Raw genomic sequence first — 27,573 nt, 5'->3', positions numbered from 1 at the left:
CAAGTGTTAAGCTTTATCACTTTGACACTGTCCTTAACTCATAATGTAGGAATTTTAAAAGGACCTTAACAGTTTTACAAACATAAATAAAGCCATAGTCACACTAAATTAAAAAAAAAAAAATCCTTAGGGATATCTTAGAGTAATAAAGTGACTTTCTCATATAAATAGTTTGAAAGGGTACTTAAGTTTTTCACCCAAATTGTGATGTACAAAAAAGTTATAATAAAGCAACCTGTATGTCAAAGCCCCAAGTGGGAGCCACAGCATTTATCTTGTTTATCATTTCTTTGGTATTCCCACTGTATAGAGCACAGTTTAAACACCATGTTCATCTAAGCCTTACTGGTTAAAAATGTTATGGCAAGGCAAATAAACTAGTTAAAAAACATTAAAGTTCACCATTTGTAAAAATTCAAGTTTTATAGTAGCTTGCTACAGCAGCTGTAGATAAATTAGTCACCTTATTACAAAACTAAACCTTTGTAAACAAGTGTAAATTTTATTTTCAAGAACCAAATTGCACTAGTTAGGAGTGTATGAATTTTGAGAATCTAAAAACTAGATTCAAAGCACTGTATCATTTAATGTACCCTTTAAGGTAGCACTTATCTAGTCCAAAACTCCAATGATAAAACTCCTAGTTTATCAAGATAAACATAGTAACACTGGATCAAAAAAAATTGGTACAGCATAAATCGTGGCTGGCTTCTATTCAGTCACCTTGGGAATGAAGTCATCTCCGTAAACAAGTCCTACTGTTTCTTTAAACAGATTTCTTAGTGCCAATTTTAAGTGGTTTTTTTAAATCAAAGAATGGCAGTGAAACTTCTGAATTGGCTAGGACAGTCACAGCACTATTTTCCTGTAAAACTTTAATAGTTCAGTTCTATGAAATTCTATCCAATACTTGGTCAATTTCAACTTGTTTGCTTAGTTAACTTCTTTAGTGTTTTCCTGGTGGCTTTTCAGTGCTCTTCGGTGGTGTCATAATGCCTCCGTTGCACACTGGTGACAACTGCCCCCCCTTTCTGAAGGTGTTTACATAATTTACTTCATCCTATACATGTGAAGAAATCATGCAGAGATTAACAAGTAAGATAAAGCATTGATATAGTAAAACAAAGTCAAACCAGACTTTTAGGTACTAATTTGAGACTACTTAGGCTTCTAATATAATGGTCTCTTCATGTCTTTGCAACTGTGACTAGTCATATTCTAGAGGTTCAATAATTTGAACTGCCTTTACCTGCATTTTTTAAAACTCTTACCTGGACTACTGGCGTTGATTTTGAGACACTTCACAAATCTTGCTTTGACTTTCAAGTTATTAACTTTTCTACATTTTGAAATCTTTGTCCCTATTAGGACTTTGTCTCCTTACCATCTTATGTAACTGTCTGAAGTATTATTCCATAGTATCCTTACTATCAGTTTTAGTGACTTACTAGATAGTAAGACCAAAAAACCCCACAAGAAACATACCAGCATAGCCAGATAATTTGTATGTGTCTGGATATTGTGTCTGTCTTCCATAGAAATCTTCTTAAAAATTTTCAGCTTCACTGGACTAGTACTTTTTACTACGCTGACAAAAGGCACCATCCAATCTACACATTCTGAAATGTTGTCCCATTCCAAACCTAGGGAGAGAAAAGTTAGAAAAATATGAAAGTTACATCAGAAACTATCTAACGTATGCCTGATGTATTGTTCCTGCTTCCAAATTTAAAGCTAGTTATTTTAAAAAGAAACCAAAATGAACAAGATTAGCAAGTCAAAACAGATTATCACTCTCAAACTATGTTTATAATGTGACTGTTTTGAGGGAGAAGGACTTTGAGTTTCTTAACCAGTACCTTCTACACATGAAACTGAAACTGTCAAAACCCAAAGAACTCTTAAAGCAGAGCTATAATCATGTTGACTAACTTCAAATGGATTTAAATTTCATTTGACCTTATTTTTTTTGTTTCTGGATATACATTGAGGACTAGAAAGTACTTCTGACAGAAGAGAAGGTAATCAGTAAACTGCTAAATTCTTTCCATTAAATTTTTAAACTCCTGCTTAAGCAGGTTGCTAAAGTTCATAAACAGTCCTTTTAAAAGTTGCGAACAGGTAAGAAGATAACAAAATATAGTATCTTACCTGAGGCTTTCTTAACCACTTCAATAGAGGTAAAATGGCACAAGGCAGCAGCAGCCAGTATTCTGTACTGGAACTCTAACGAGTCGATGGCTAGAATACACAGATCTAAAAGCTGACAGAGGAAAAAGCAAAACCACATGTATTTAGGAGAAGGATGAGTAGTACATGTTGCTACTCAATATCAGCTAACATTTTAGAGCACTTATGATGTGGGACCATGTGCCAAGAGTTGCTAAAACTACAGGGATCCAAAGATAAATAAGCCACCACCCTGAAGGAAGTCGAGTCTTGGGATTGTAGGTCAGGAAGTGAACAGACAAGTAAAGGATTGTTATGATGCAATATGATGTGTAATAGTAGAAAGGGCATCTAATCCAGAAATGAGGAAGACAGGGAATATGTCTGCTGTTTAAATGAATCTTAAGACAAGGTCACCCGGAAGATTGGCAGGTAGAGAATGTTCTAGGTATAGGAAACAGTATTTGCAAAGATAAATGAGAAAGTATTACTTTCCTTTGGAATTCAGTTGGGAACATCTAAAGTAAAAAATATGAAATAAGCAAGGAGTACCTTGCCTTCATTCCTTATTTTAAGAAAAAGGAGGGGGTAGTTGGAAGAGGCATGGCCTAGATTAGATCATAAAGGATCTTTAAGAAGTCAGAACTTTATTGAAATTACTGGAACATTTTAAATCATGAAAGTTACATTTTAAGAATGATCCCTTAGGGACTGGCCCAGTGGCGCAGCGGTTAAGTGCGTGTGCTCTGCTGCGGCAGCCCTGGCTTCTCGGGTTCGGATCCCAGGTGCACACCGACACACTGCTTGTCAAGCCATGCTGTGGTGGCGTCCCATACAAAGTGGAGGAAGATGGGCACGGATGTTAGCTCAGGGCCAATCTTCCTCAGCAAAAAGGAGGAGGATTCACATCAGATGTTAGCTCAGGGCTGATGTTCCTCACCAAAAAAAATGAATGATCCTTTAGACTATGGTGAAGCAAATACACAAGAAGAGAACTTGTTCTGAATAGATTAGTTAAAAGGCAGCATAATCTAGGCAATAAGAGAGCCTAACAGAGCAGTGGAATGGTGTAAAAGGGCTACATTTCAGAGGCCCGAGGTAACACCTCTCCAGTGGAATAAAACAAATCATGTTTGCCCCATTGGTCCAGAAGGTAAACATGAGTAGAAGAGTTGGAAATGAATTATTATATACCTCTAGAAACTGTTTCTACATTGTTTATCAGCTTATCAAAGGTTTGCCCTCTCTATCAAAAGGGTATAGCTACCTATAATAATTTGGGATGCTGGGAATTATGATGGAAGAAATTAATAAGCCTTCATTGGGAAGCTTTACAAAATGAACCGATTCCAATATATTTACTGGTTGTCTAGCTTTAGTGTTCTAGATTTAGTGTTCATGATATGTTTACTACATTTAAAACACAAGTTAAATTTCAACCTTGGTTACTTAAAACCCATTCCAAAGTACAGTTCCTTCAATTCCATATGTAAGGTCTTCACTGAGAATGTAGATTTTCTGCACTTATCTATGGCAGTTACAGCAGCCTTAAGATACTACTTGTAAGAAGTAGGCAGGAAAGGATGGCACCCTCCTCTTTTAATTAGTTACTTTGTTAGAATATTTATCATCTGCTGGCACAGGCAAGTTTCACTTGAACTTAAATTTTTAAAAAATGTTATAACTCAATAAGGTGATTTTAATTCTAATATGTAAAATAGGTACCTTGTGTATTCAGATGTTAAGAGAGTAAGATAATCATACAGAATAATTTCATACCAGTATAAAGCCTGAAGACAACTGGCTGAAAAATACCTTTCCTCATTTTATATCAAAAAGAAGTATTTAACTTACTATTTTAGACTCTTAAAGAGTGAAAAATACTCATATTTAAACTGAAAGTTTAAAAACTGTTTTCTAGAATTATTAAGCAACATAAATGTTGGGAATAGAATTTTATGATTTAGAAGTTTTGTTCTAGTCAGTCGAGTGAATTTAATTCAATATGCTGTCATTTTGTTGTATAGCCTAAGATTATAAATACACTGAACAAAACCAGTAATTAACAATAACATTAGCATATATTCAATAAAAATGTCAATACCTGAGCTATTTGAATGAACTTTTCCTGAGAATACTGAGGTAGAAGAACTTTAGGAGCATCTTTAAGAGCATCAACTTGGAGGAAGAGATTTAGCCAGGAGATGATTGTTACAGGACAGAGTTCCCATTTTAAAGCCTGTTAATTAAATTAAAACGCCTGTTAATAAATGTAGTATATATACACCACATTATACAGCTACTTTCTTGAGTAGTGATTTAGGAAACTTTCCCTGCTGTAGGTGTATTTCTTCCTGGGAGTTTTATTATTCTCACCCCTTTTATTTGTATTAAAAATATCATAGACACCTCAGCATCTGAAGCTGCTTGTTTTACAGCCTGTTACTGATACAGACCCCTTTATTATTCTCTGCTTGTCTTTACTTACAAAGTTCACTGAGCCTGTTATTCATTCCTACTTTTCTCATTTCTTGCAGCCCATGGTCTTCCAAATCTGTTCTCTATTGAAACTGCCCTTTTAATTGCATTCAATGACTCCACCGCTAATTCCACTCAGATCTTCCGAGAAATGATTCTAGACTTTTTCCTTTTTTTGGTGAGGAAGATCGGCCCTGACCTAACATCTGCCAATCTTCGTCTTTTTGCTGAGGAAGACTGGCCCTGGGCTAACATCCGTGCCCATCTTCCTCCACTTTATATGGGACGCCGCCACAGGATGGCTTGACAAGCAGTGCATCGCTGCGCATGCACTTCCCTGCTCTGTGCCACCAGGCTGGCCCCTAGACTTTTTCTTTTTTTACGTGATATCCAGTGGCTCCTGGTCAAAATGTGAAAGTTAGAAAAGAAAAGGACAAAGAAGCCCTGGGATTTGACCGTTTATAAGAAGTCTAAAATAATTCAGAGAGAACAGTCTTAATGCCTGTAGGGCTGCCTAGGGAATTCTGTCTTCCCATTACATCCTCCTTATACTACACTTCAAATCTGAATCTGGATAACTTAGAACAATATCAACATGCCAACAAGATCCCACTTCTAACAGTTATCAATCTGAATGTTAATAGTTTGTAAACAATTTATAATAAATTTATAATTCATATTATAATGTACATAGTTTATAGATAATTTGTAAATGGAAGTCATTGTGTTTTCTTGTATGTCCTATTTATAAACCCATGATGTCCAAATTTAATAACGTACTTTCTAATAGGTAACATTCACCCTTTAATCTCTAATTTAAGGCCTGATTAATCACCTCTATGTTTCTCTCCTCCACCTTTTTATTAATAGCCCCTTTCTTTGCATATAGAAAGATGAAAAAAGGCAGTGAAATCATTCCGTATCTGTTAGAAGAAGGGGAAAATCAGAACTAAGATTTGAGAATCATTCTTGGAATTCATTTATGTACACATGCTATGCTAACTACCTATATATTTTAAAAGTATTGTCCTTAATCACTTTTAAATTAAGAAAGTAATATATTCTCAATATAGGAAACTTGAAAGATAACAGAAAAATAGAGTTTACAAGTTAATTCCCCTCCCATCCATACCATTGTTAATATTTTGATGCATTAACCTCTTAGAACTGGATCCTAATACTAAAACTTCAGTTTTGACTACTTACATTGTAGTCTTTGAGATTCAGTAATAACTACTAAGTTACTAAATTGCAACTAGAAATAATAAAGATATAATTATTATTACCTTTAATATAATGAGTTCCATCCTTAAGATATCCTCTTCACTGCAAGCACCATCAGTGACATAAGCAAACTCTTGGAGCTTAGGAGCATAGATTTCCTTTAAAATAGATTTTTAAAATTAGTATTAAGCAACAGTTGAGATTGAGATGAAAACAAAAGAATTATAAACAAACCACATACAGGCTTCATTTTTAAGGACCGCTTCACAAAGTGATTATAGTCATGCATTGCTTAACGACAGAGATATGTTCTGGGAAATGCGTCGTTAGGTGATTTCATCATTGTGTGGACATCATAGAGTGTACTTACACAAATCTAGATGGTACAGCCTACCACATACCTAGGCTATATGGTACTAATCTTATGGGACCACTATTGTATATGCAGTCTGTCGTTGATCACAACGTTGTTATGCAGCAACGTGACTCTATAAATCTTAGTAAAATAATTGTCATAGCCAAAGCAACCTTACGTTTAAATATATTTTCATATCTAGATATCTACATTAGCTAACTATATTGACTGAGACTTATTTTCATAGAATTGATCTTGAATCTCAGTTAGTAAACAACTAGAGTATTTTAACCAGTCATTTCAGTTAAAAAACAAAAAGCCAAACTTGTATTAAGATTGCCTAGTATATTAGACCAAAACAAGACACTCAAGAAATAAGGTCTAGAACCTGAAGACATTTTCTTTGCCCCAGTACAAAAGTATGGTTAATCAAAAAGTACTTTGTGCAGTTTGGCTGATGACAGGTCTGTCTGAATAGTCCAGAGAAGAACTACTAGAATGATCAAAGGAGGAGAGATGCGTGCACAGATAAGAACAGACTAAAAGATCAGCATTCCAGTCTAGAGAGATACCTGAAACACAGTCTGCTTTCATGTAAGGATAGACTGAAAACAAACTTATTCACCAAATTTGGTAGAATTTGGGGATAGCCCTTACAGCTCAAAAGACAAATTTGGAAACAATAGAAAAAATAAACAAATGGGACTACATCAAACTAAAAAGCTTCTGCACAGCAAAGGAAACCATCAACAAAATGAAAAGACAGCCTAACAATTGGGAGAAGATATTTGCAAACCATACATCTGATAAGGGGTTAATCTCCAAAATATATAAAGAACTCATGCATCTCAACAACAAAAAAACTAACAACCCAATTAAAAAATGGGCAAAAGACCCGAACAGACATTTCTCCAAAGAAGACATACAGATGGCCAACAGACACATGAAAAGATGTTCAAAATCACTATCAGGGAAATGCAAATCAAAACTACAATGAGATATCACCTCACGCCCGTCAGAATGGCTATAACAAGACAGGAAACAACATGTGTTGGAGAGGATGTGGAGAGAAGGGAACTCATACACTACTGCTGGTGGGAGTGCAAACTGGTGCAGCCACTATGGAAAACAGTATGGAGATTCCTTAAAAAATCAAGGATAGAACTACCATATGATCCAGCTATTCCACTGCTTGGTATTTATCCAAAGAACTTGAAAACACCAATGCGTAAAGATACGTGCACCCCTGTGTTCATTGCAGTGTTATTCACAATAGCAAGACTTGGAAGCAACATAAGTGCCCATCAAGGGACGAATGGATAAAGAAGATGTGGTATATATACACAATGGAATACTACTCAGCCATAAGAACGATGAAATCCAGCCATTTGTGACAACATGGATGGACACTGAGGGTATTATGCAAAGTGAAATAAGTCAGAGGGAGAAGGTCAAATACCGTATGATTTCCTTCATTAAGTAGTAGATAATAACAACAATAAACAAACACATAGAGAAAGAGATTGGATTGGTTGTTACCAGAGGGGGAGGGGGGAGGGGGGAGGGCGAAAGGGATAATTTGGCACATGTGTGTGGTGATGGGTTGTAATTAGTATTTGGGTGGTGAACATGATGTAATCTATGCAGAAATAGAAGTATAATGATGTACACCTGAAATTTATACAATGTTATAAACCAATGTTACTGCAATAAACAGAAAATTAAAAAAAAAAAATTTGGAAGGAAAAAAATATACTAACGGAAATGAATGCGTGATTCACAGCCCCTCTCCTACCTTCAACATGATGCAGGCTTCAAAAATTTAAGATGAAGGTATTAATGATATCCATAATGTATTGTTTAAGAAAAGTAGATTGAGATTGTGTGAAGGAAAATCTCAGAAAAGGAATTGCCTTCTATCCTGACACCAACATCAGACACAGAAATATTAGTCTGGATATAGACCATTATTGTAATCCAACATAGTATTTATTTCATTTGATTGACTGGTTTTCAAAGACCATTTTATTGAATCCAAATACCATAATTATGTATATAGAGACAGCATAGGTATATTTTGTTTGGTAGAATGAGCCATGGAGTATTCCACCTAGATATGAATTCCAGAATCTAAACCAGAGATTTATAATACGCTCAGATACTACAAAGGGAACTATGATATTTATCTTTCCTCTAAATCATAATGTTCAGAAAACGTATTGAAAAAAACCACTCATCTTTCCTAAGGAGTTAATATCAATAGTGGTAGTAGTCTCTGGGATTAATGTGTTGATTTTAAAAAGTTTGGGGTAAATGTATCTGTGGATAAACTTTGAGAACTTACCTCAAGTTTGGAAGCAATGAATAATGAGGTAATTCCAATGAGTTGAAGCATATTTTTATTTATATCCTTTTGTGTCAACATAAATCTATCAAAAAAGTCTTGTGCAAGATAAAACGTTTCCCTATGAAGTGTGTATACTTCACATACCTAGAGAAGAATCAAAACATTTAAATATTCCATAAATTTCTCTAAATTACAAAGTTATCTCTTAGCATACTAGACTTGAGAATACTTTTAAGCCCAACTTTGCTTTCTAGGGTACCAAAGCTAAGATGAGGGGGGAAAAAATTAACATGTACTAATAGGATAAACAAATCCACTACTGTCCTCATTTACTTTTATTAATTTTATAGTTTTTTTCACATGGACTTAATGTATTTATTCCCAGATACATTTAGACTTTTGCTGACTATGAATGAGAACTTTTTTCTATTAATTTCCTAATTGTTTATTGCTGATAAATGGCTAAGTTTTCATGCTTAGTTTATATTCTTACTGATTCTAACAAAGTTCCAACTGATTCTCTTCATCGTTCTAGGTAGACATTTAACTACAAAACATTCCTTTCAGTGTGTTTACCTCATTTTTCATGTTTCACTGTACTGGCTAAGAATTACAGAAGAAAACTGAATGAATAACATTGGTGATAGACAAAATCTTTGTTATCCCTTGTTTCTGACTGTAATAGGAGTTCCCCTAATGTTTCATTAGTGTTGTTATTAATAATAAATAGCATCTGTCATTTCCACACTTATTATAGGGAAAGCTTTTAATTCTCAAAATAACTCCATGAAGTAGGGACCATTATTTCCATTTTAAAGATGAGGAAACAGAGGGATAGGTACATGAGTTTCTAATAAAGTAAATCTCCTATTCCTAAGTTTACTATGTATTTTAAAATCAGGAGTGGATATTGATTTCAAAAAATGTCTTTCATATTTTTTGATTTTGATTTTCATCCTTTAAACTATTAAGGTAGTAAATAGATTTTCAAATGTTGAACCATCTTTGCATTCCTAGACTGAAAGAATATACTAAGACAGAGTTTAATGCTCTGCTGGATTTATTATATTCTATATGGTTTTGCATATATAATTATTTACGGAAAAATATGAATAAATTTGATAGACAACCACTGGATCAAAAATCAGTGTAATGTAAAAAGGAAAAAAATAAAATCAACATAATTGTACTTAAGTTGCTTCCATGATCACTAGACACTCAGAAAAAGTCAAAAACCCTACTACCTTCTTGTACCCACATGATTGAAATATAATCTTCCCTTCTAGTTAGAATAACGGATAAGATGACCTGACTCAAAAGGACAACATTTTGTAGTCTTAAAAACTTCTGATAGCTTCTGAGATCTACTCTGCCATATGTTACTCCACCAAAAGGTCTATAGTCTAGTCTCTCAGAATGCATCATCTCTATCTTAAAGACAGGGAAACTACAGAGCAAATATCCAAGGGTTGGAGGAAAATCAGTTTGTCATCAACACAAGTAAGCATTTCCTCAATGATAATTTTAGAGACGCTTTTAGAATTATTATCCAAAGAAAGGGAATGCACCTAAACAAGAGAGAAAATTCTGGCACAGATCTTTAGGGACTTCAGGATCATTATTATTCCTTTAGATTAATGGTACAGTGTATTTCTGAAAGGACTAGAAATATATAATAAAGGGAAGCTACATGGAGCCTGGAGGGCTTAGAGCTTCTGGATATTCAAAGCCTCCTTATCACTTAGGACACAGAAATCAGGATTCCAAATCGTAATTTGATTTTGGTGACAGAAAAGGACTTCTGAGGGCCCTGAAGCCTAGTGTTGGTTCTTCACTCTGCATAGCAGAATTCAAAACCTTGTCAACTATATATTTTGTTCATCTTGAGTAGCCTTGACACCTAGAACAGTACTTGGTACTCAGCAGTACCCACAGATACCAGGAATTCTGACTTGGGTTTGGGTTGTATGAGATGTAGTGGCTGTGTCCTCATGATTTTACTCTTATAAAGTAGACAATCATTTTCCATTTTGGTACCATCAACTACAATAAGTATCCCCAAAAAGATGGCTGCTGGCAATGGATAATATATCCTGAGGGCACATGGAAAGCACATTTATGTCTAAGTATTTTTCCATCATACAAAGGAAATTTGTATTATTAGAACATACCTCTAAAAGCCAGTCTAGAAGTATTGACCTCATCTGTGGTTCCAAGTCAGAATGCAGAACTTCAAAATGTTTATCATGAACGTATCTGGTCTCTTTTTTTAACATGTTTAGCCAGACATCCGTTGAACATCCCCAGCTATGGAAAGGGGAAAAAAGGAATAATTTAATTGTGTGATCTACATAATATACAAGCTATCTGTTTTACAAAGAATAAACTCAGCTTTCAGACATTGAAATCTAACTTTCACTTAGAACTTGGAAGGAGAAGCTCTTAAGGTAAATTAGGAAAAAATTGCTACCTTAACTTTTAGAAACCTTTTCTTGAGCACGAAAAAGTAGAAGCCTGAAATTATACAGCAAGAACTTGAACTATGATAATCTAAATTGATGGATTTCCAAAGAGGGCTTTCTAGTCCTCATTTATTTATAAAGGTTCCTTTTTAAGATAATCATGTTTTCTCAAGAGCAACACTAAAAAGGTAAATATTTCAAGCATATGATCCCCAGTAGAGACAAGTCTCAGTCATGTCCAAATAGATCATCAATAGTAGTCACCTATAGTGGGAGTAAGGTGAGACAGAGTATGGAGAAGAAGAGGGTGAGTTTAAATATCTGAGTCCATTAATTTGCTTATTAAAGGCAAATAAAAACTATGACATTACATGTTTTGTATAAGCTGTACCTCTTAGTCATATTCATTAACTAAAAAAAGAATTAAGTACAGACCTTACTAAGCTTGGTAAGAAATAAATAGGGTTGACATATCAAATGAAAATGCTGTACATGTTAAAATGCTTCCATCTTAACAGTTTAGATAAATTTAATTTAAACTCCATTAAAAAGGTGATTCAGTTCTTCTGATAAGGCTCAGCAAGCAAATGAAAATAACTTTATAGAACCAATGTTTTAAATACTCATATCATTTGCAAATAGCAGTACTCTGAGATAAAATATACACTTAAATATTAGTAAAGCAGTTTTTTACAAGTTTTTCTATTCTATAATGCAGGCAAAAATAACTCAAAGGAGTACCATATATTAAATCAGTACAATTTTAATCTTTGACATTAAATTACTGAAATCTTTCTTACCTTAAGTCAGGCAAAGGTGAAGGATTAATAAAAAGATTTTTAAATCTGTAATTTGTAAATCTGGAGAAGTCACTTGTTCCTATTTCTTTGTGGGGTGTTTCAATGATAATGCAAGGACTGATCCCCCCAGATAATACAGGTGGCCAACAATTCTGTCATTTAAAAAAAAAATAAAAAGAATATCTATTCATGCAATACAAAACCAGCTTTTGTCTTGGGTCTTTCATAAATGGAAGCTAGTATTTCTAAACAGTCTATAGTTTTCCACCAAAGACCACTGTTAGCTAACGTTGCTGACAATCTAGTTAATTCAACATTCATATTTTATGAATAAGCCATATAGCTCATATCAGTCTTCATAAAGAGTAACAGGATGTTTTAGACAACAAAAAATTCTGGAAATACAATGAAGTATTGGGGGAAGGTAGGAATAACAATAAAATGCATCTTTAGTCAAATACTAATCACTTCCAAGATTATAAAATTGAAGTTCTCCCTGTTTTTAGCAACAGTTGCAAGGGCACCTTGTTTTATAAAAAGCTTTTTTTTCCCAGTTAAGCCTGCTCCCTTACTTTAGAATACTTGAAGGCACAACCTTAAAAATGGAATCAAGTGTAATCAATTACTTAAATACTTAAAGGACCCTTTCCCCAATCAATGCTGCTTTCAAAGAGAACCAAAGTGTTTTCTGTATAACACATAGGAAAGAATAGGTAGCACAGGGCTGGGTGCCAGTCTGTCAGTGACTTCAAATCCTATTTATGTCCCAAGGAGCAGCTATTAGGACCCTTCACTATAGTCAGAGAGGGAACAAAGAGCAGTACATTGGACAGATTAGGCGGGCCCTGGTGCACCAGGCAGCTCCAAGAGGGAGGGATTTACAAAGAGGAACCAGCTGCTTCAAGGCAACTTACTCTGCAGCTGTAGTAGGATTCAGGCACATACAAACTACCCCAAGATAAGCGCCTTCCTGCTGACCTCTAGGGGCATTAAAAGTAAAAGTGTCAGGAATCTTTCTATTGCCAAGCAATAACCCAATTCTATTCTTATTTGTCCTGCATTTGTTTCCCTCAAATCCACCCAGCCCAGTTCTGCATTACCCTAATCTCATACTGGTGTTTCTTGGTGACCTTCTCCTCTTTCCTTTTTTTGACATCCTGGAAAACAGAAAAGACCATTGGTAAACTAAGGTCCCAGCAAGGAATTTCCTATCTCTCCCTCTCCTCTTAACTCACCTGGGCTGTTTTTCTTTTCTTGGCCTGAATTATCTGGGCGTCTTGGGGGGAATCCGTCTGGCTGGGCTGGGGCTGCTGCTTAGCTTGTAAACGGCTACTACAGTAAATTTTTTAAAAGGAAGTTTAATTAGTAAGTCATGAGTTTCAAAGGCAGCAGCTAACTTTGAAACATATCTCCAAGACAAATAACGTTACCTGCGTCTTGACATTCTCTTCTTTCAGGTGTATGCAACCTCTGGAGGGGAGGTAGGAAAAACCAGGGTCAAATACATTGTCATCCATGTCTCCAAGTGCCAGTTAGACGCTGATTCAGAAGTTACAGCCAAGTCCCTCAGGAGACGGCCTGAGCCATTTTACCATGCTGTCTTCTGCACTGTGTTAGTTATTTCATGGTGTTAATTTTCGACACATGCCTGCATTTCCTCAACTGAATGGTCAGCCAATGTGCAGCAAGTGTCTTCAAAAATTTACAAAGCACCCTCAGCACCCGGAACGCTCAGGGAGGCAGATCTCCCCCAAATGGGTCTTTTTTGCGTCCTCCATCCTGTCCCCCGTACACCCCGAGTGGGGCTTGGGTAGCGCCCCCACTTCCCCCCTCCCATCCTGGACGAGCCGCGGGGAGAGGGGGTTGTGGAGGCGAAAGGCTGTGGAGAAGCCGGTTCCGCGCCAATTTGGAGAGCGGCGCCGGCGGGGAAGCAGAGGGCGGAGGGAACTGAGACTTGTGTCACGTCCTTCAGTCTCCTTTCCCTCCTTCCCAGCCTCACCGGGCTCTGCCTGTCGCTTGAAGGGGCACCGGGACCCCGACTCCAGATGGGGTGTGGGAGTGAAGGAAAGAGAGCTAAAGAAAGGAGGAAACTGGGCTGGTCGGGGAGCTTTTCTCCCCGTGAAGGGCACCCAGACCCCCATTCTCTCTCCCTAGGGTTAGCTCCCCAAATGGGGCTGGGAGAGAGAAGCCCCTAGAACGAGGGGCTTTTCCGTGGCCTCCCACTCAAGGGCATCCCTCCATCCCCCGCCGCTTTCCCGGCCCCCTGCCAAGAGTCCTGACAGGGACCGAACGCGGGGACCCAGGCCCCAGCCGCCTAGTTCTCAGCCCTCCCACTGTTCCTCCCCCAGGCTCCCGCCCGCGGCATGATCGGCTCAGGGGGCTTTCTTTCCTCCCGCATCCCACCCTGCGCCCCGCACCTCCTCACCGCCAGACCCGCTACCGCTCGGCTCTCAGCTGGCGCCGGCGCCAACCCAATATATAGGCCGGGCCAGGCCCGCCCCGCACGCATGCGCCTCAGCCTGACACCTCCGGACAGCGCGCTCCCCTCCCCCGCGCGCCCGCCCGCGCCCGCCCCGCGGGCCCGCGCCCCGCGCCCTGCCCTCAGTTCGCTCCGGCCAACCCCGGGGGGCTGCAGGACCCGCTCGCCCAGGCCCTGAGTCCACGTTCACCTGCGCTCCACTTCGCCTGCCTGCGCGGCCCGGCGGCGGGAGGGAGTCTCTCAGAGGCTCCTCCTCCGCGGCTCGGCTCCCTGCCGCTTGGCTGCCGCATCTCCCGCCAGTACCTTCCTGTCCCCTCCCGCCTTCAAATCCCGATCGCAGGGGCGTCAGGCCGCGGCTCATCCCCGGCGTACGGCCAATTGGTGTCTGCTTGGGCGAGCACAGAGTGGCCAGGAAGTGGCCATCCTGCGGCGCATCCTGGCTGTCCCGCCAAGGCCTGAAGGAACCGGGTGCTTTCCTAAGAGGCGCGGGGACCAAAAGGGCCCGCCCCTGCGGGAGGAGCGCAGCTTCGGCTGGAGAGCTGGCCAATGGGAGGCGAGGACGGCAGCACAACGTGGAGCGGCTGCAGAATGTAAACACAGCCCGGCGCGCGTCCGGCCACGTGTGTCCCCCCGCGCCACCCGTCGGGCCTGTGGGACCACCGGGAGCGCTGTGGCACCCCAGGGCAGCCATGCTCCGGGATGCCTACTTGCACTGTGCTGCAGCCCGCAGGCCGAGGTGCGTATCAACCGTGCTTCCCCGCTCCCTGCCCCGCCGACCGGGCTATCCTCCCCGTGGGTGGGTCACTCTGCACCCCGCCGCCCTGCCGCTGCCCGGCGGCTTCCCACTCTGTAGTCCCCGCGCAGGAAACGCTCACGCTCTGCTGCACCCTCCCTTCCTGTCCTCCCAACCTGTAATTCCGGGGCCCCAAGGGTAAGACGCCTCTCCAGAGCAAGGCCGAGGGCGGCTTTCCCCTTCCCCGCGAGAGCACCGGCTCTCCAGGGGCCGGGTCCAGCGGGGAGTACCGTCCCACCACGTGCGGCCCCGGGCCCGCCCGCTCGCCCGCCCGCCGCGCCCCGCCCCGCCGCCGCCAGCGCGCCCTGCGGAGCCCGCGCGAGCTGCCCGCGCAGGAGGGAGCCGCCCGCCTCCGAGCTATAATGGGAGGAGGCGGGTCCGATGCATTTCCTTCTCTTTTCCTCCATATCTAAACTTAGGGGCACCCTAAGTAGGACATGCCGATGATACTCCGCGAACAGGTTTTGCAGCGAGAGCAGCGGGGCGGGGGACGCCTCCAGGAACAAAGACCCCCGGGGTGGAGGAGCCGTGCAAAGGCTTCCTGGAACCCGCGGCACCCCTCCGGGCGCGGGCCGGCCGTGTGCGTCCCTCTGCCCTGGCCCCGAGTGAGCCGCCGGGCTGGCCCCGCGTCGCGGCCCGGCGGGAGCCCTTCCCGAGATGCACCAGGCGGCGGCGGCGCCGGGACAGAGCCGGGTCCCCGCCCCGCGCCTTTTGTGCCGCGGCGCCCGTGCGGGCCTCAGAGCCCCGAAATAACGAGCGTTCCTCGGGCCGCCCGGGCCGGCAGAGTCCTTTTTCACAGTTTCTCTTTCGATTCTTACAACAGTGTCGTGACACCGGCAAAGTAATTGTTTTTCTCCCAAATTTACGCCTGAGGAGATAGTAAAAGTCTTGCCCAAGGTGATATAGATTCAGAAGAGTCCCAGAATTTTGTCAGTCCCAAGAAATTTCACACCATTTATAATGCTTCTGATGGCTCTCTCCTTAGGGGAAGCGTTGCCTCCCTTTTGCAGTCACCTCAAAACGTTGTTAGGATGCAAAGGTTAGAAAAGGGAGGTCTTGCAGCAAGTGCGTGTTACCTGAGCGTAAGCAAAACTGGTGGCCTAAATGAGTGCATCTGATAATCAAAATATACTGAAAACCAGGGATGTCTATTAACATTTGTAGGATTAATCTTGGAGTATTATATGCCCAGCATTGGGCTAACGAGTAAATTACTTGTAAACAAGACACTGTAATTATAGGAATGAACTTTAGTCAATGCCCTTGAGTATAAAGTGAACCGAGTGCAATCATCGTGAAGGAGAAATTAGAAACAATCCGGAGTCCTCTTTGTGTGGACACGAACAGGGTGAATTCTGCCGTATTCCAAGTACCTGGTCAGTGGTCAAGTGGAACTAAAAAGAACCTGGGTTTACCTCTCAGATGGACCGAGGTTCCAGTCCTGCTCTGTTGCAAGTGCCCCAATGCCTCCAGAAAAGATGCAAGATACTAATTTTATTTTTATTATTCTTTTTTTTATTTTTTGTGAGGAAGATCAGCCCTGAGCTAACATCCATGCTAATCCTCCTCTTTTTGCTGAGGAAGACCAGCTCTGAGCTAACATCTATTGCCAATCCTCCTCCTTTTTTTTTTCCCCAAAGCCCCAGTAGATAGTTGTATGTCACAGTTGCACATCCTTCTAATTGCTGTATGTGGGCCGGGGCCTCAGCGTGGCCGGAGAAGCGGTGCGTAGGTGCGCCCCCAGGATCCGAACCCGGGCCGCCAGTAGCGGAGCGTGCGCACTTAACCGCTAAGCCACTGGGCTGGCCCAGTGTTACTTTATCGTGTTGCTCAAATTGTTCTAGCTTTGGCCAGGGTGTTTTTAATACTTTTTTATTTCATGGGGCTAATTTGAAGTTAAGCAAAAATGAATACAGGTAAATGATAGTCAGTATTTCTCAAATCATAAGAAATAAAACATTTTTTCCCATTTGATTAAATTTGCTTATTATCCCTTAGCCAAAACATATCTATAGAAAAAATATCCATCCAAATTTTAATAATGGATTACTCATTAGACTATTCCTTTTATTGCCTCATCAAGGACATTTTTCAGTAAACCGGCGTTTTTTAATGGTGACTGGTGGTACAATGACTACTAGTCTAGTTTGGTGCCACCGCCTTGATCTATGCTAGGGCTCCAACAGTTTAAAACACCATCGCGCTTGCATTATCACAGCAAACAATAACATGGTTAAAAAAGGCAAATGCCTTAATTTTATTATGTAAATAGTTTTGACTTTGTGGTCCCTCTGAAAGGGTCTTTGCGACCCCCAAGAGGTCCATGGACCACACTTTGAGAACTGCAGATCTAGTTTCCAAACCAGAATGCTGGGAGTCATCTTAGGCATTCCTTTCTTCTTTTTTCTGAGCTCCATGATTACAGTTAGCACTTCGTGAGTAAAACGATGTGCTAAGCTCTACTCTAAGCTTTTACATTGTATTAACTGCTGTAGTCTTCCACCAACACTATGAGATGGGTACTATCACTGTCATTCCTGCTTTCCAGATGAGGAAGCCAAGGCACAGATGTGCCCAAGACTCAGAGTGGAGTCTGATCTAGAGCCTCTGTGCTATGCCGCCTCCAGGTACCACGTCATTTCCAAATTAATCCTCTTTTTACCGTCTGCCTTAGTTCAGGGCTCGTCTCTCCTCAATTAGTGCACTAATCTCCTAACTGGTTTTCCTAACATGTGTTGCCCCTTCTAATCTGCCTAGTAATGTATTGCCAAAGCTGTCTTTCTAAAGCACGTATCTGCCCACGCCGACACTGCCCTGCTATGGATGGCCTTCGGTTAAAGGCCAAACCCCTTAACGCACAAAGCCTCTCACATCGGGAAATCCAACTGCATGCTGTTCTCCACACCACCTGCCCTTCTCACGTGGACCTTCGCACTTGCACCTCTCGTTCTGCCCCCTCCACTGCCTTGCCCCAGCTAACTCCCATATATCCATTTGTACTCAGACACCACCTCCTCTAGAGAGCTGTCCTGCCCTGCACTGAGGCAGGGCTCTCCTTTGCCCTTCCTTGCCTCCTCACCCCATGCTTGCCCCTACCACTGCCCTTACCAGGCTGCAGGGAGCTCCTGGGGGTGGGGGCTGTCTCTTTGATCACTGGAACCCTCATGCCTGGTCTGGGGACTGCAGCCTGCTTTGTGGGATGAATGGAGGGGGCAGTGGAGGCGTGCTCACTGGGAGCGGCCCTCCTGACCAGACTCCAGGGAACACTGCCTTGAAAGAGCTTTGCAGCTGGCATGTTGGAGTGCTCAGCAAGGTCACGGCTGAGCGCTACCCTCTAGAGGCAGAGCTGTTCCTGGCCTCTGGGATTCCAGAAGCACCAAGGAGTCTAGGCAGGAGTGCCTGGCTCTGTGGGAGCTGCCCTTGGCCGCCATCTCAAGGGAGGGGGCCCTTGAGAAGGAAGGCGTCTTAGGGTGTGAGAGCTAGAGCTCCCTAGAGAGGGCCAGTCCTGCTCCCTCAAGGTTTGTGTACTCCACAGTGCAGAGAAAGAACAGGGATCAGCAGAGCAGAGCTGGAAATCCAGAAACTCTGGGTGGAGGTTGAAATAGGCAGGAGGGTGCAGGGCGGATCAGCCTTCTCTGGGCCAGGCACTGCTCTTGTTAACTGCAGGGGATATGGCAGTTAACAAGAAATGGTCCCTGTCCACAAGAGCTTACTTTCTATTGGGGTGGAGGATTGAGAATAAATGGGTAATGAATAACTATCATTAAGCACTATGGAAAAGATAAAGTGATAGAGGGAACTACTTTGGCTCTAGGGGATGGGGGGGATCTGGAAAGGACTCTCAGAGGAGGTGATATTTTGTCTAGTTCATTCATTAATTCAACAAATGCTAGGACACAGTAGTGAAGCAATCAAAAATTCCTGCCCCCTCAGAGTTTAATTCTGGTGGAGGGCGGGCATAGAAAACAACAAACATGTGTCAGATAGTAATAAGAACTAAGAGGGAAAATAAAAGCAGCATAAGGGATGTGATGGGAAGTGTTATATTAGACAGATGTTCAGAGAAGACCTCTCTGGTGTGACTTTTTTTTTTTCTTGTGAGGAAGATTAGCCCTGAGCTAACGTCTGATGCCAAGCCTCTTTTTGCGGAGGAAGATTGGTCCTGGGCTAACGTCCTTACCCATCTTCCTCTGCTTTGTATGGGATGCTGCCGCGGCATGGCTTGACAAGTGGTGTGTCAATGCACACCTGGGATCCAAACCTCTGTAACCCGGCCACCGAAGGAGAACGCGGGCACTTAGCTGCTGTGCCACTGGGCCGGCCCCTCTGGTGTGACATTTTGAGCAGAGAACCATGAAGTGAGAGAACAAGCCTTGCAGATGAGGAGGAAGAACATTCCAGGCAGAGCAACATTAAGTCGAAAGGACCTTGGCATATTGAATGAACAACAGGGAGGTCGGTATGGCTGAAATGTAGTAAGCAAGGGAGACAGTGCGAGGAGAGGCAGCAGGAGGGACCACTGAAAATGATCCAGGTGACTGCTGTGTGGAGAGTGGACTCCAGCAGGGAGACGGGTAGTAGACTAGTGCCATCCCGGTGAGAGATGATCGTGGCTCAGAACAGGGTAGGGTTGATGAGAAGTGGTTGCATTCAGGGTATGTGTTGAAGGTGGAACTGAAAGGATGTGCTGATGGATTAGATGTCCAGGACAGAGACACCACAAAGGTAAGCACCTGGATGAATGGTTGTCGCTTATTGGAATGGGGAAGTGATGGGAGGAGATGCTTTAGGGCAGAAGGAAATCAAGAGTTGGTTTTGAACAGGTTAAATGTTAAAATTATTCCCCTACATTTTATTATGAAAACTTTAAGCATTCAGCAAAGTAGAAAGGATTTTATAATGAAAACCCGTATACCCACCACCTAAATTCCATCAACATTTGCTGTGCTTACTTTATCACAGTTCTATTTATCCATCCCTCTATCCAGCCATCATTCCATCTTATTTTTTGATGCATTTCCAAAAAAATGGAGGTATCAGTACACTTCCCCCTAAATACTTTAGGATGTATAGCATTAACAGAGTTCAATATTTGTTTAGTATTTTTTCTTTTGTGGTAAAACTTACTTTCAGTGAAAAGTGCAAATCTTAAGTATACATTCTTGGTGGATACACTTGTGTAACTGAAACTCCTGTTATGGAATACTTGGACATAACTCCAATGTTATGGAACATTGGCATCACCTTCAGGTAGTTTCCTTTCCATGTTAATCCCCACTTCCACCTTCCTAGAGGCAGCCACTGTTCTGATTTTTTTCCACCATAGATTGGTTTTACTATTTCTATACTAGAACTTTATATTATATATAAACTTTATTATATTTATATGGAATGATACATATATACTCTTTCATGTCTAGCTTCTTTCACTTAACACAGTGTTTTTGACTTTCACCCATGCTGTTACATGTATCAGTACTTTGTTCCTTTTTATTGCTGAGTAGTATTCCATTGTATCATTTGTTATTTTTTAGTTTTTGGCTATTATGAATATAGGTGCTGTGAACATTCTTGTTCATTTCAGTTTTTCTCCCTGCTCTTAGGTGTGATCCCTGCTCCAGCCAAACCAGTCTACCACATCCCAGGAACTGATCCTGCACATTCCTTCCTCTGTGTTCCCTTCAGGGGCCTCTTTATGGTAGCCATTGATTTTGGTGACCCAGCATGTATTTCTCCCTCTCCCTTTCTAGTGTCAGAACCTACCCACCACCCACCAACAGGATAGGTACATAAACCCAGCTTGTTAATCATGGTGCCCCTTCCCTGGGCAACAGTTTCAGGGACAGCTAAATGGTCAAAGCAGAGGCAGAGTCCCTCCCTGAAATGACCATATTCATTTCTTTTGGGTATTATATCTAAGAGAGGAATTGCTGGGTCATAGGGTAGGTAATATGTTTTAGTTTTATTAAACAAACAAACAAACAAAACTGTCAGACCTTTTTCCAAAGGTCCATCAACAAAAGAATGGGTAAATACATTATGGTATAGTTATATTATAGAATACTGTGCTGCATTTAAAATGAAGTAGAGCCACATATATCAATATGGATAAATTTCAAAAACATAATGTTTGGCAAAAAAAAAAAGCAAATTGTAGATAGAAACCTTTAGTATGTTACCATTTGTATAAAGTTTGAAAGCATGTGAAACAAATATTACATATAGTTATGAATATATACTTGTGTAATAATAGCGTAAAAGCATGCTTTGCAAAAATAATCATTGATTTCAGGATAGTGGTATCTCAGGCAGGGGGTGGGGAGACAATTGGGATCAGAGGGGTTCATAATGGGCTTCAACTAGATCGGTAAAGTTGTATTTCCTTAAAAATATCTGAGGCAAACACTGTAAAATGTTAAGATTTTATAAAGCTGGGTGATGGATACATGTTCATTATACCAATCTCTGTTCTTTTTTGGTTCTTTGATTGCTAACTTGTCTGAGGAACTTCTCCTGAAGTGTTTATTTCATTTACTCTCTTCGCCCCTGCTCTCTGCTTCTGTGGGGAGTTGAGATGGGGCTGAACCAGGAGGTGGGCCCAGAGCTGTTCGCTCCACTTCTGAGTCTCCCTCTCAGGACTGCCGCAGTTCAGAAAAAGCTCCTTAGAGAGCCAAGGAAGAGAGTCCTGGCGGACAGGGCTCCTGTGACCTGCTCCTGATTACTACAGCCTCGCAGATGACTCCCAGCCCTTCCTTCCCTCCTCGTTCCTAAATTTAGGTCTGTGATCTGGGGCAAGCCCTCCCGCCAATCCCAGGTCCAAACCCTACTTAAAATTGAGCTATAAAAGAATATTTGTTCTGCTCCATTGTTCGGGGTTTTTCTTCAGGAACGCACACTGTATGTTTGAGCAATTACCTTTGCCTGTCTTCTCTATCACTATCACTGCCTCTCTAGTGATTTTCATTCATTTCTATTTGATTTTCTTCACCTTTATTTCTATTCTTTGTCTTCCACAGTGTCCCTTAGAGTGGTGTCTCCTCTCTCGTAATTTGGTTTTCGTTTCTGAAATGTTTTTGTATTTTTCTTATGCTTATTTTCTACACCTGCCCGCTCCTGTTTCCTGTCCCGTTGTCTATCACCTTCTTCGCCTGACCATCCCTTGAGTTATTTCTGCTTTGTCAGCTTCCTGCAGAGCTGGCACTGCCTCGTTACATTTTTTAAAATTCATAATAGGATGTTGGGTTAAAATTTTCTTCTGCTTTGTGGCAACGTTTCTCTGATGAGTTTTCTCCGTCTGCAGGGAAGTGTTGCTACTCCTTTCCAGATTTTTTTCTGACTGTACCTTTGTATGAATGTTTTTCTTAGAGTGCCTTTGATTGGATGTTGAGTTACAACTTTTTATCATTTATTTTTGAATGAGTTGGATTTTTCTAAACCAACTATTAGCAAGAGAAACCTGTGTTGGGAGTGAGGAAGCTTTCCTGGTGAGCTTTCCCTGTTTCTCAGCTCAAGGGTCCCCCTTCTGCCATTATAATGATGTATACTTTCTTGACTAGCCAGGCCTCCTCTGAATTGAGGATCCTAACCTGCCTTTAGGATCCTCACCTAGATTCCTACATTTAGGCCGGAGTTCCCGTGGTTCCTTCCCCAGCTGCTGATTCAGAGGCGTCCTGCCCCTTCCTGCCAGCATGCTCCTCTCTTTCCTAAGCTGCACCTGTGAGTCCTCCAGGCACTCACGGGATTTATTTCTTCCTCTCCCGTGTGCCTGCTGTCTTACTTCTTAGTCCTGCTCACAGCCGTCTCCACCCAGGCTGAGTCCTCTCCTCCTGGGGTGGAATTTTCGCTGGGGATTGCTGGGACCTGCACCACCTGGACTCTTGTGCAATTTCCAGTCTTCCCTGTGGCACCTGGTAAACTGCACGTTATGGTTTACTGTGCCAGTTTGGGGGTGACACTACACACGTGAAATTTGTCAACTTTCTTGCTTCCTTGTTTCAGTGAAGATGTAAGTTTATAGGTATTTCACACCTGCATTCTTGTTGCTCTGAATGGTTTTCAGGAAAATTGGAAAGATTCTGAACAAAGCTGTTACCACGTTCCCATCAGGATGGTCTAGAGTCCTTAGCCAGGCATTCAAAGCCCTCCACAGTCTGGCCTCAGTTTTTCTCCCTGCTCTTAGGTGTGATCCCTGCTCCAGCCAAACCAGGCTGCCCACCATCCCAGGCACTCATCCTGCACATTCCTTGCTCTGTGTTCCCTTCAGGGGCCTCCTTATGGTAGCCTTTGATTTTGGTGACCCAGCATGTATTTCTCCCTCTCCCTTTCTAGTATCAGAACCTACCCACCACCCACCAACAGGGTAGGTGCATAAACCCAGCTTGTTAATCATGGTGCCCCTTCCCTGGGCAACAGTTTCAGGGACAGCTAAATGGTCAAAGCAGAGGCAGAGTCCCTCCCTGAATCTCCCTTCCACTAGAGCCAGCTGAGAAGCCTGCCACTTGCCTCTGGATGTTCCTCTGGAGGAACATCCTGTCTTCAAAGGAATATGGTGACTCACACAGAAAGCAGAGAGACAGAGAGGGAGAGTTTCCTTGTTTAAGTCCTGGATCCACCCTGAGGTGCCTGGTACCATAAGCCAGTCCATCGGTTTATCTTGAGGATAAACTCTGAATCGGTTTTGTCATGTGCACCTGAAGGAACTGTCCCACATCACGCTCTGTGTAATCGGAACTGCCTGGTGATTTGTCTGGATCCCCCCAGAAGCCCTTTGCTGCAAGACCTGTACTTGCTCACCCTTGGGTGTCAGTACCTAGCATTGTGCCCGGCCAGCGTGGGCCAGTCAATAAATATTCAGTTGAAATTACATTTCTGCCTTTCCTAATTCTTCCCATCACTCAAGGCCTTAGACTCCACGTCCTTCCTGAAGCCTTCCACATCAAGAGAGTGAGTCTATAAAATGTCCAGGACTGTGCCCAGCACAAAGCAGGCTCTCATCAGAGCTGCATCCTTCTCCCCCGCTGGTTACTCGAGTCAGAAGTGATGTCTCCCTCCTTGGAGCTCCTTTGTTTCAATCAGATGGCATCTGCTCGTACTCTTATATTAGACTTATTTGCATTTCTCTTTTAAATTTTCAAATGTGAATTGTAAATGCCAGGAAGCAAGGACCTAGCACAGTGCCTCATACAAGAGAATCTGCGGTTGTTGATTATACAGCTGAATGCATAATGATCAATACTTTCGAGGTTAGATGGAGGCTGGTAGTTCATTATTGGCTGCAGGAGTCCTTATGTTAAGTGAGTCACGGGGTAGAGTCAGAGGAACCTGAAACAAGGGTTTGAATCATACTTTTGCAGACTGCGTGAATGCTGTTTTACAATCTAATTAAGCCATAACTGACCACAGCTGAAAAATAGCTGAGATTATCCCCTATGCCCCATGTCTCACTACTTGGTGTGAAGGCTGTTAACTTGTCCAAGCTGAATAATTGGAATGAGAAATGAGGCATGAGGAGAACAAGTCCGAGTTTATGATGCCTTCAGTTCTGATAAGGGGAAACTGAGTGTTGCCAAGAGAAGAGGCCGGAAGCTCTGGGTCCAGAACTATGTTTCGTACCTCTCACATCAGCCTCATACTTTTCTTTGGCTATGTCTTCCATATATAATTAGTAATAGTCTGACTGATTCAGCCTTTCTGATAGAATGTAAGGTCCAGAAGGCCAGGGGCTTGGTCACCTGTTCAGTGTTCAGTCTCCCAGTACTGAAACAGTGCCTGTCCTTATGCGTGGGGCCTGGTGGGAGCTGTGTACACAGTTACTGAATTTCTCTCTCTGCAGTACTGGATACAGTGATTCACCTTTTATGTATCTTGCTAAAATATGTATATGTCCAGATTTCCTTATCTGATGCAGACTTTAAAAGAACATTTTCAAGTCCAAGTCCCAGGATGTCAGTGACCTCAGTGTCTTATTTACTAAAGTACCTCTAGTGCCTAAAACAGGAGACACTGTCAATATCTATGGAATGAATCATGGAAGTATTTGATTAGTGAAGTTAAACTGAGCGAAGAAATGGAAATGAGTGGCTCAGATTTAACAAGAATTAAATGCTGCATTTAACACCTTAGAGTTTATAAGTGCTCTCACAAATACCCCCTCACTTGAATCTTGCAACAACCCTGTGAGTCTTATTTTGTCAGTTTTACAGATGTGGAAAAAGGCTCAGAAGAACTAAGGGGCTTGTCCAAGATTATGTAGCTTGCAGGTTGGGACTTGAACCCAAGACTTGACTACAAATTTTATGATCTTTCTCCTTTTTCATGGATACTAATTGAAGGTGAGACAATTTTAATAGAAAACTAGCAACATTTTATAATTGGAATGATAGAATCTTAGAGTTGGAGGTGGCCTTACACATCCAAATTCCAAACCGATCCCTCATTTTTCAAAATAGGAAAATAAAGTTTGGAGAGTTTCTATGATGCATCCAAAGGCACACCTCCAGCTTAAGAAGTAATTACACTGAAGCTGGCTTCTCCACTTACTGCTTCTGGTTTATCCTCAGATTGCACTCTCAGCTGGAGAGTGGACTGAGTTTGCAGGAGACCAGGCTGCCCTCTACTTGCCTGCATCAGAGGCCCCTGAGAGCCTGGCCCCTTTCTGACAGGAGCGTGGCCCTTGCTGAAGGAAACTGGGTTTTTCTCTCTCCCTCTTTCTGTCCTTACTTTTTCCTTCTTTCTTGTTTACCTTGCAGGTGAGGGATGAGGGTTGTGGAAGAGGCATCCAGCCAAGGGTCCCTACTCCCTCCCCTATAAGATCTGGTTTTGATAAAGGTCTTTGAGTTTGAAAGTTAATAAAAATAACACCACTTTACTTTCCATTTATTTACTGTTTTTGAACTGTTCACACCTCAGAGCCCAGTTTTGTTTTTCCTTCTTTCTCTGATGCCCTCTGGTATAGATCCTGCAAGCTGAGGGTTCACAGTGCACAGAATCTAACAATTTTGCCTCTGTCCGGCAGGAATGGTTTTACCAGGCCTTAGAGAAATAGATTCCGTTGTTTGGCCTTGCATGTCACTCTTTCTTGATGAGTCAAAACCTGACAGCAGGAGAGCTCAAACCTAAATTTTACCAGTAATCAAAGAAATGGAATGAAATACCTTTTTTCAACCATGAAATAGGCAAAAATTATAGAGATCGATAATATTTTGTGCTGGCAAGAGGGTGTGAGAAAATGAACACTCATACATTGCTGCTGTAAATATGAAGTGCTGTACCTTTTGGGAATGCAGCCTATCTATTAAAATAAAAAATACAGAGCTTACAGTCAGTAATGTCATTTTGTTCATTTATCCTGTGGAAATCAAGGTTCCAGTTTGTAAAGTTGTATGTTCAAGAAAGTTTACTACAGCTTTATTTGTGATTGCAAAAACCAAAAAACAATTTGAATTTCTGTCTGGAAGTGTTGAATAAATTATGGTTTATCTGTAACACAAAATATATCATGCAATTATTTTTTAAAAAGTAAGAGTACAGGGGCCGGCCCGGTGGCGCAAACAGTTAAGTGCGCACGCTCTGCTTGGGTGGCCCGGGGTTTGCCGGTTTGGATCCCACGCACGCACTGACGTACCGCTTGGCAAGCCGTGCTGTGGCGGCATCCCATATAAAGTGGAGGAAGATGGGCATGGATGTTAGCCCAGGGCCAGTCTTCCTCAGCGAATAAAGAGGAGGATTGGCAGATGTTAGCACAGGGGTGATCTCCTCACACACACAAAAAATAATAATAAGATTACATGTGTCAGGGGCCGGCCCAGTGGCGTAGTAGTTAAGTTTGTGCTCCGCTTTGGTGGCCCAGGGTTCCTGGGTTCGGATCCTGGGCGCAGACCTACGCACCACTTGTTAAGCCATGCTGTGGCGGCGTCCCATGTACAAAATAGATGAAGACTGGCACAGATGTTAGCTCAGGGCCGATCTTCCTCACCAAAAAGTAAATAAATAAATAAATTTTTAAAAAAAGATTACATGTGTGGACTTGGAAAGCTGTTTATGAATATATCATGTGAATATAGTGATAAAAGTTGAAGGGTAATATTAATGGAATGATCTTACTTTTGGGAAAAAGAAGGAAATCTTTACATGTGTGTACACATGTTATGAATTTGGAGAAAGAAGTGGCAGGATACCATCTCAGCTGATAAAATTTGTTACCTCGAGGGTGGAGTTGGGATGAGGAAGGAGACATTAACACATCTGGATTGTTTCACATTTTACAATCAGCATGCATTGATACTGTGATTTTTTTGAGAAAACATTTTGAGAGAATGGGTTTGAGAGATAGAAACTAGATTATAACTCACCTGTCTGTCACTTAATAGTTGTGAGAGGTTTGGTAAGTTGCTTAACCTGAGTCCTCATCTGTAAAGGGAATCATATCTACCTCACAGTGTTCGATGAAAGGAAGTATACAAAGCAT

The 27,573-nt window shown here is 41.8% G+C and overlaps 2 protein-coding genes across 5 annotated transcripts; one reads left to right on the top strand and one right to left on the bottom strand.

Moving 5' to 3' along the window:
* Positions 1-482: 482 nt before the first annotated feature.
* On the bottom strand, positions 483-14,736 carry CCNE2 (cyclin E2). Of its 4 annotated transcripts, none has more exons than XM_087447643.1 (12): positions 14,618-14,736; positions 13,266-13,305; positions 13,071-13,167; positions 12,936-12,992; positions 11,836-11,987; positions 10,745-10,880; positions 8,571-8,717; positions 5,934-6,029; positions 4,274-4,408; positions 2,152-2,263; positions 1,486-1,643; positions 483-1,060 (listed from the first exon to the last, which is right to left on the bottom strand). In XM_087447643.1, the coding sequence occupies exons 2-12, from the start codon at positions 13,277-13,279 to the stop codon at positions 947-949; spliced, it is 1,218 nt and encodes a 405-aa protein (XP_087303769.1). In that variant the 5' UTR covers positions 13,280-13,305; positions 14,618-14,736; the 3' UTR covers positions 483-946. The 4 variants fall into 4 exon arrangements, with proteins under 4 accessions (XP_087303769.1, XP_087303767.1, XP_004431236.1 ...); XM_087447641.1 differs by having other exon boundaries at positions 14,505-14,625; XM_004431179.3 differs by lacking the exon at positions 14,618-14,736 and adding an exon at positions 14,261-14,278.
* On the top strand, positions 14,199-22,397 carry LOC147914015 (uncharacterized). The gene is made up of 4 exons (XM_087447122.1): positions 14,199-14,439; positions 14,494-15,050; positions 17,656-17,734; positions 20,711-22,397. The coding sequence occupies exons 1-3, from the start codon at positions 14,199-14,201 to the stop codon at positions 17,707-17,709; spliced, it is 852 nt and encodes a 283-aa protein (XP_087303248.1). The 3' UTR covers positions 17,710-17,734; positions 20,711-22,397.
* Positions 22,398-27,573: the final 5,176 nt, after the last annotated feature.

Source organism: Ceratotherium simum, chromosome 23, assembly GCF_057802395.1.
Source record: "Ceratotherium simum simum isolate JZ-2026a chromosome 23, ASM5780239v1, whole genome shotgun sequence".
NCBI classification, from domain to species: domain Eukaryota; kingdom Metazoa; phylum Chordata; class Mammalia; order Perissodactyla; family Rhinocerotidae; genus Ceratotherium; species Ceratotherium simum.
This window is presented reverse-complemented; position numbering and strand designations above follow the sequence as displayed.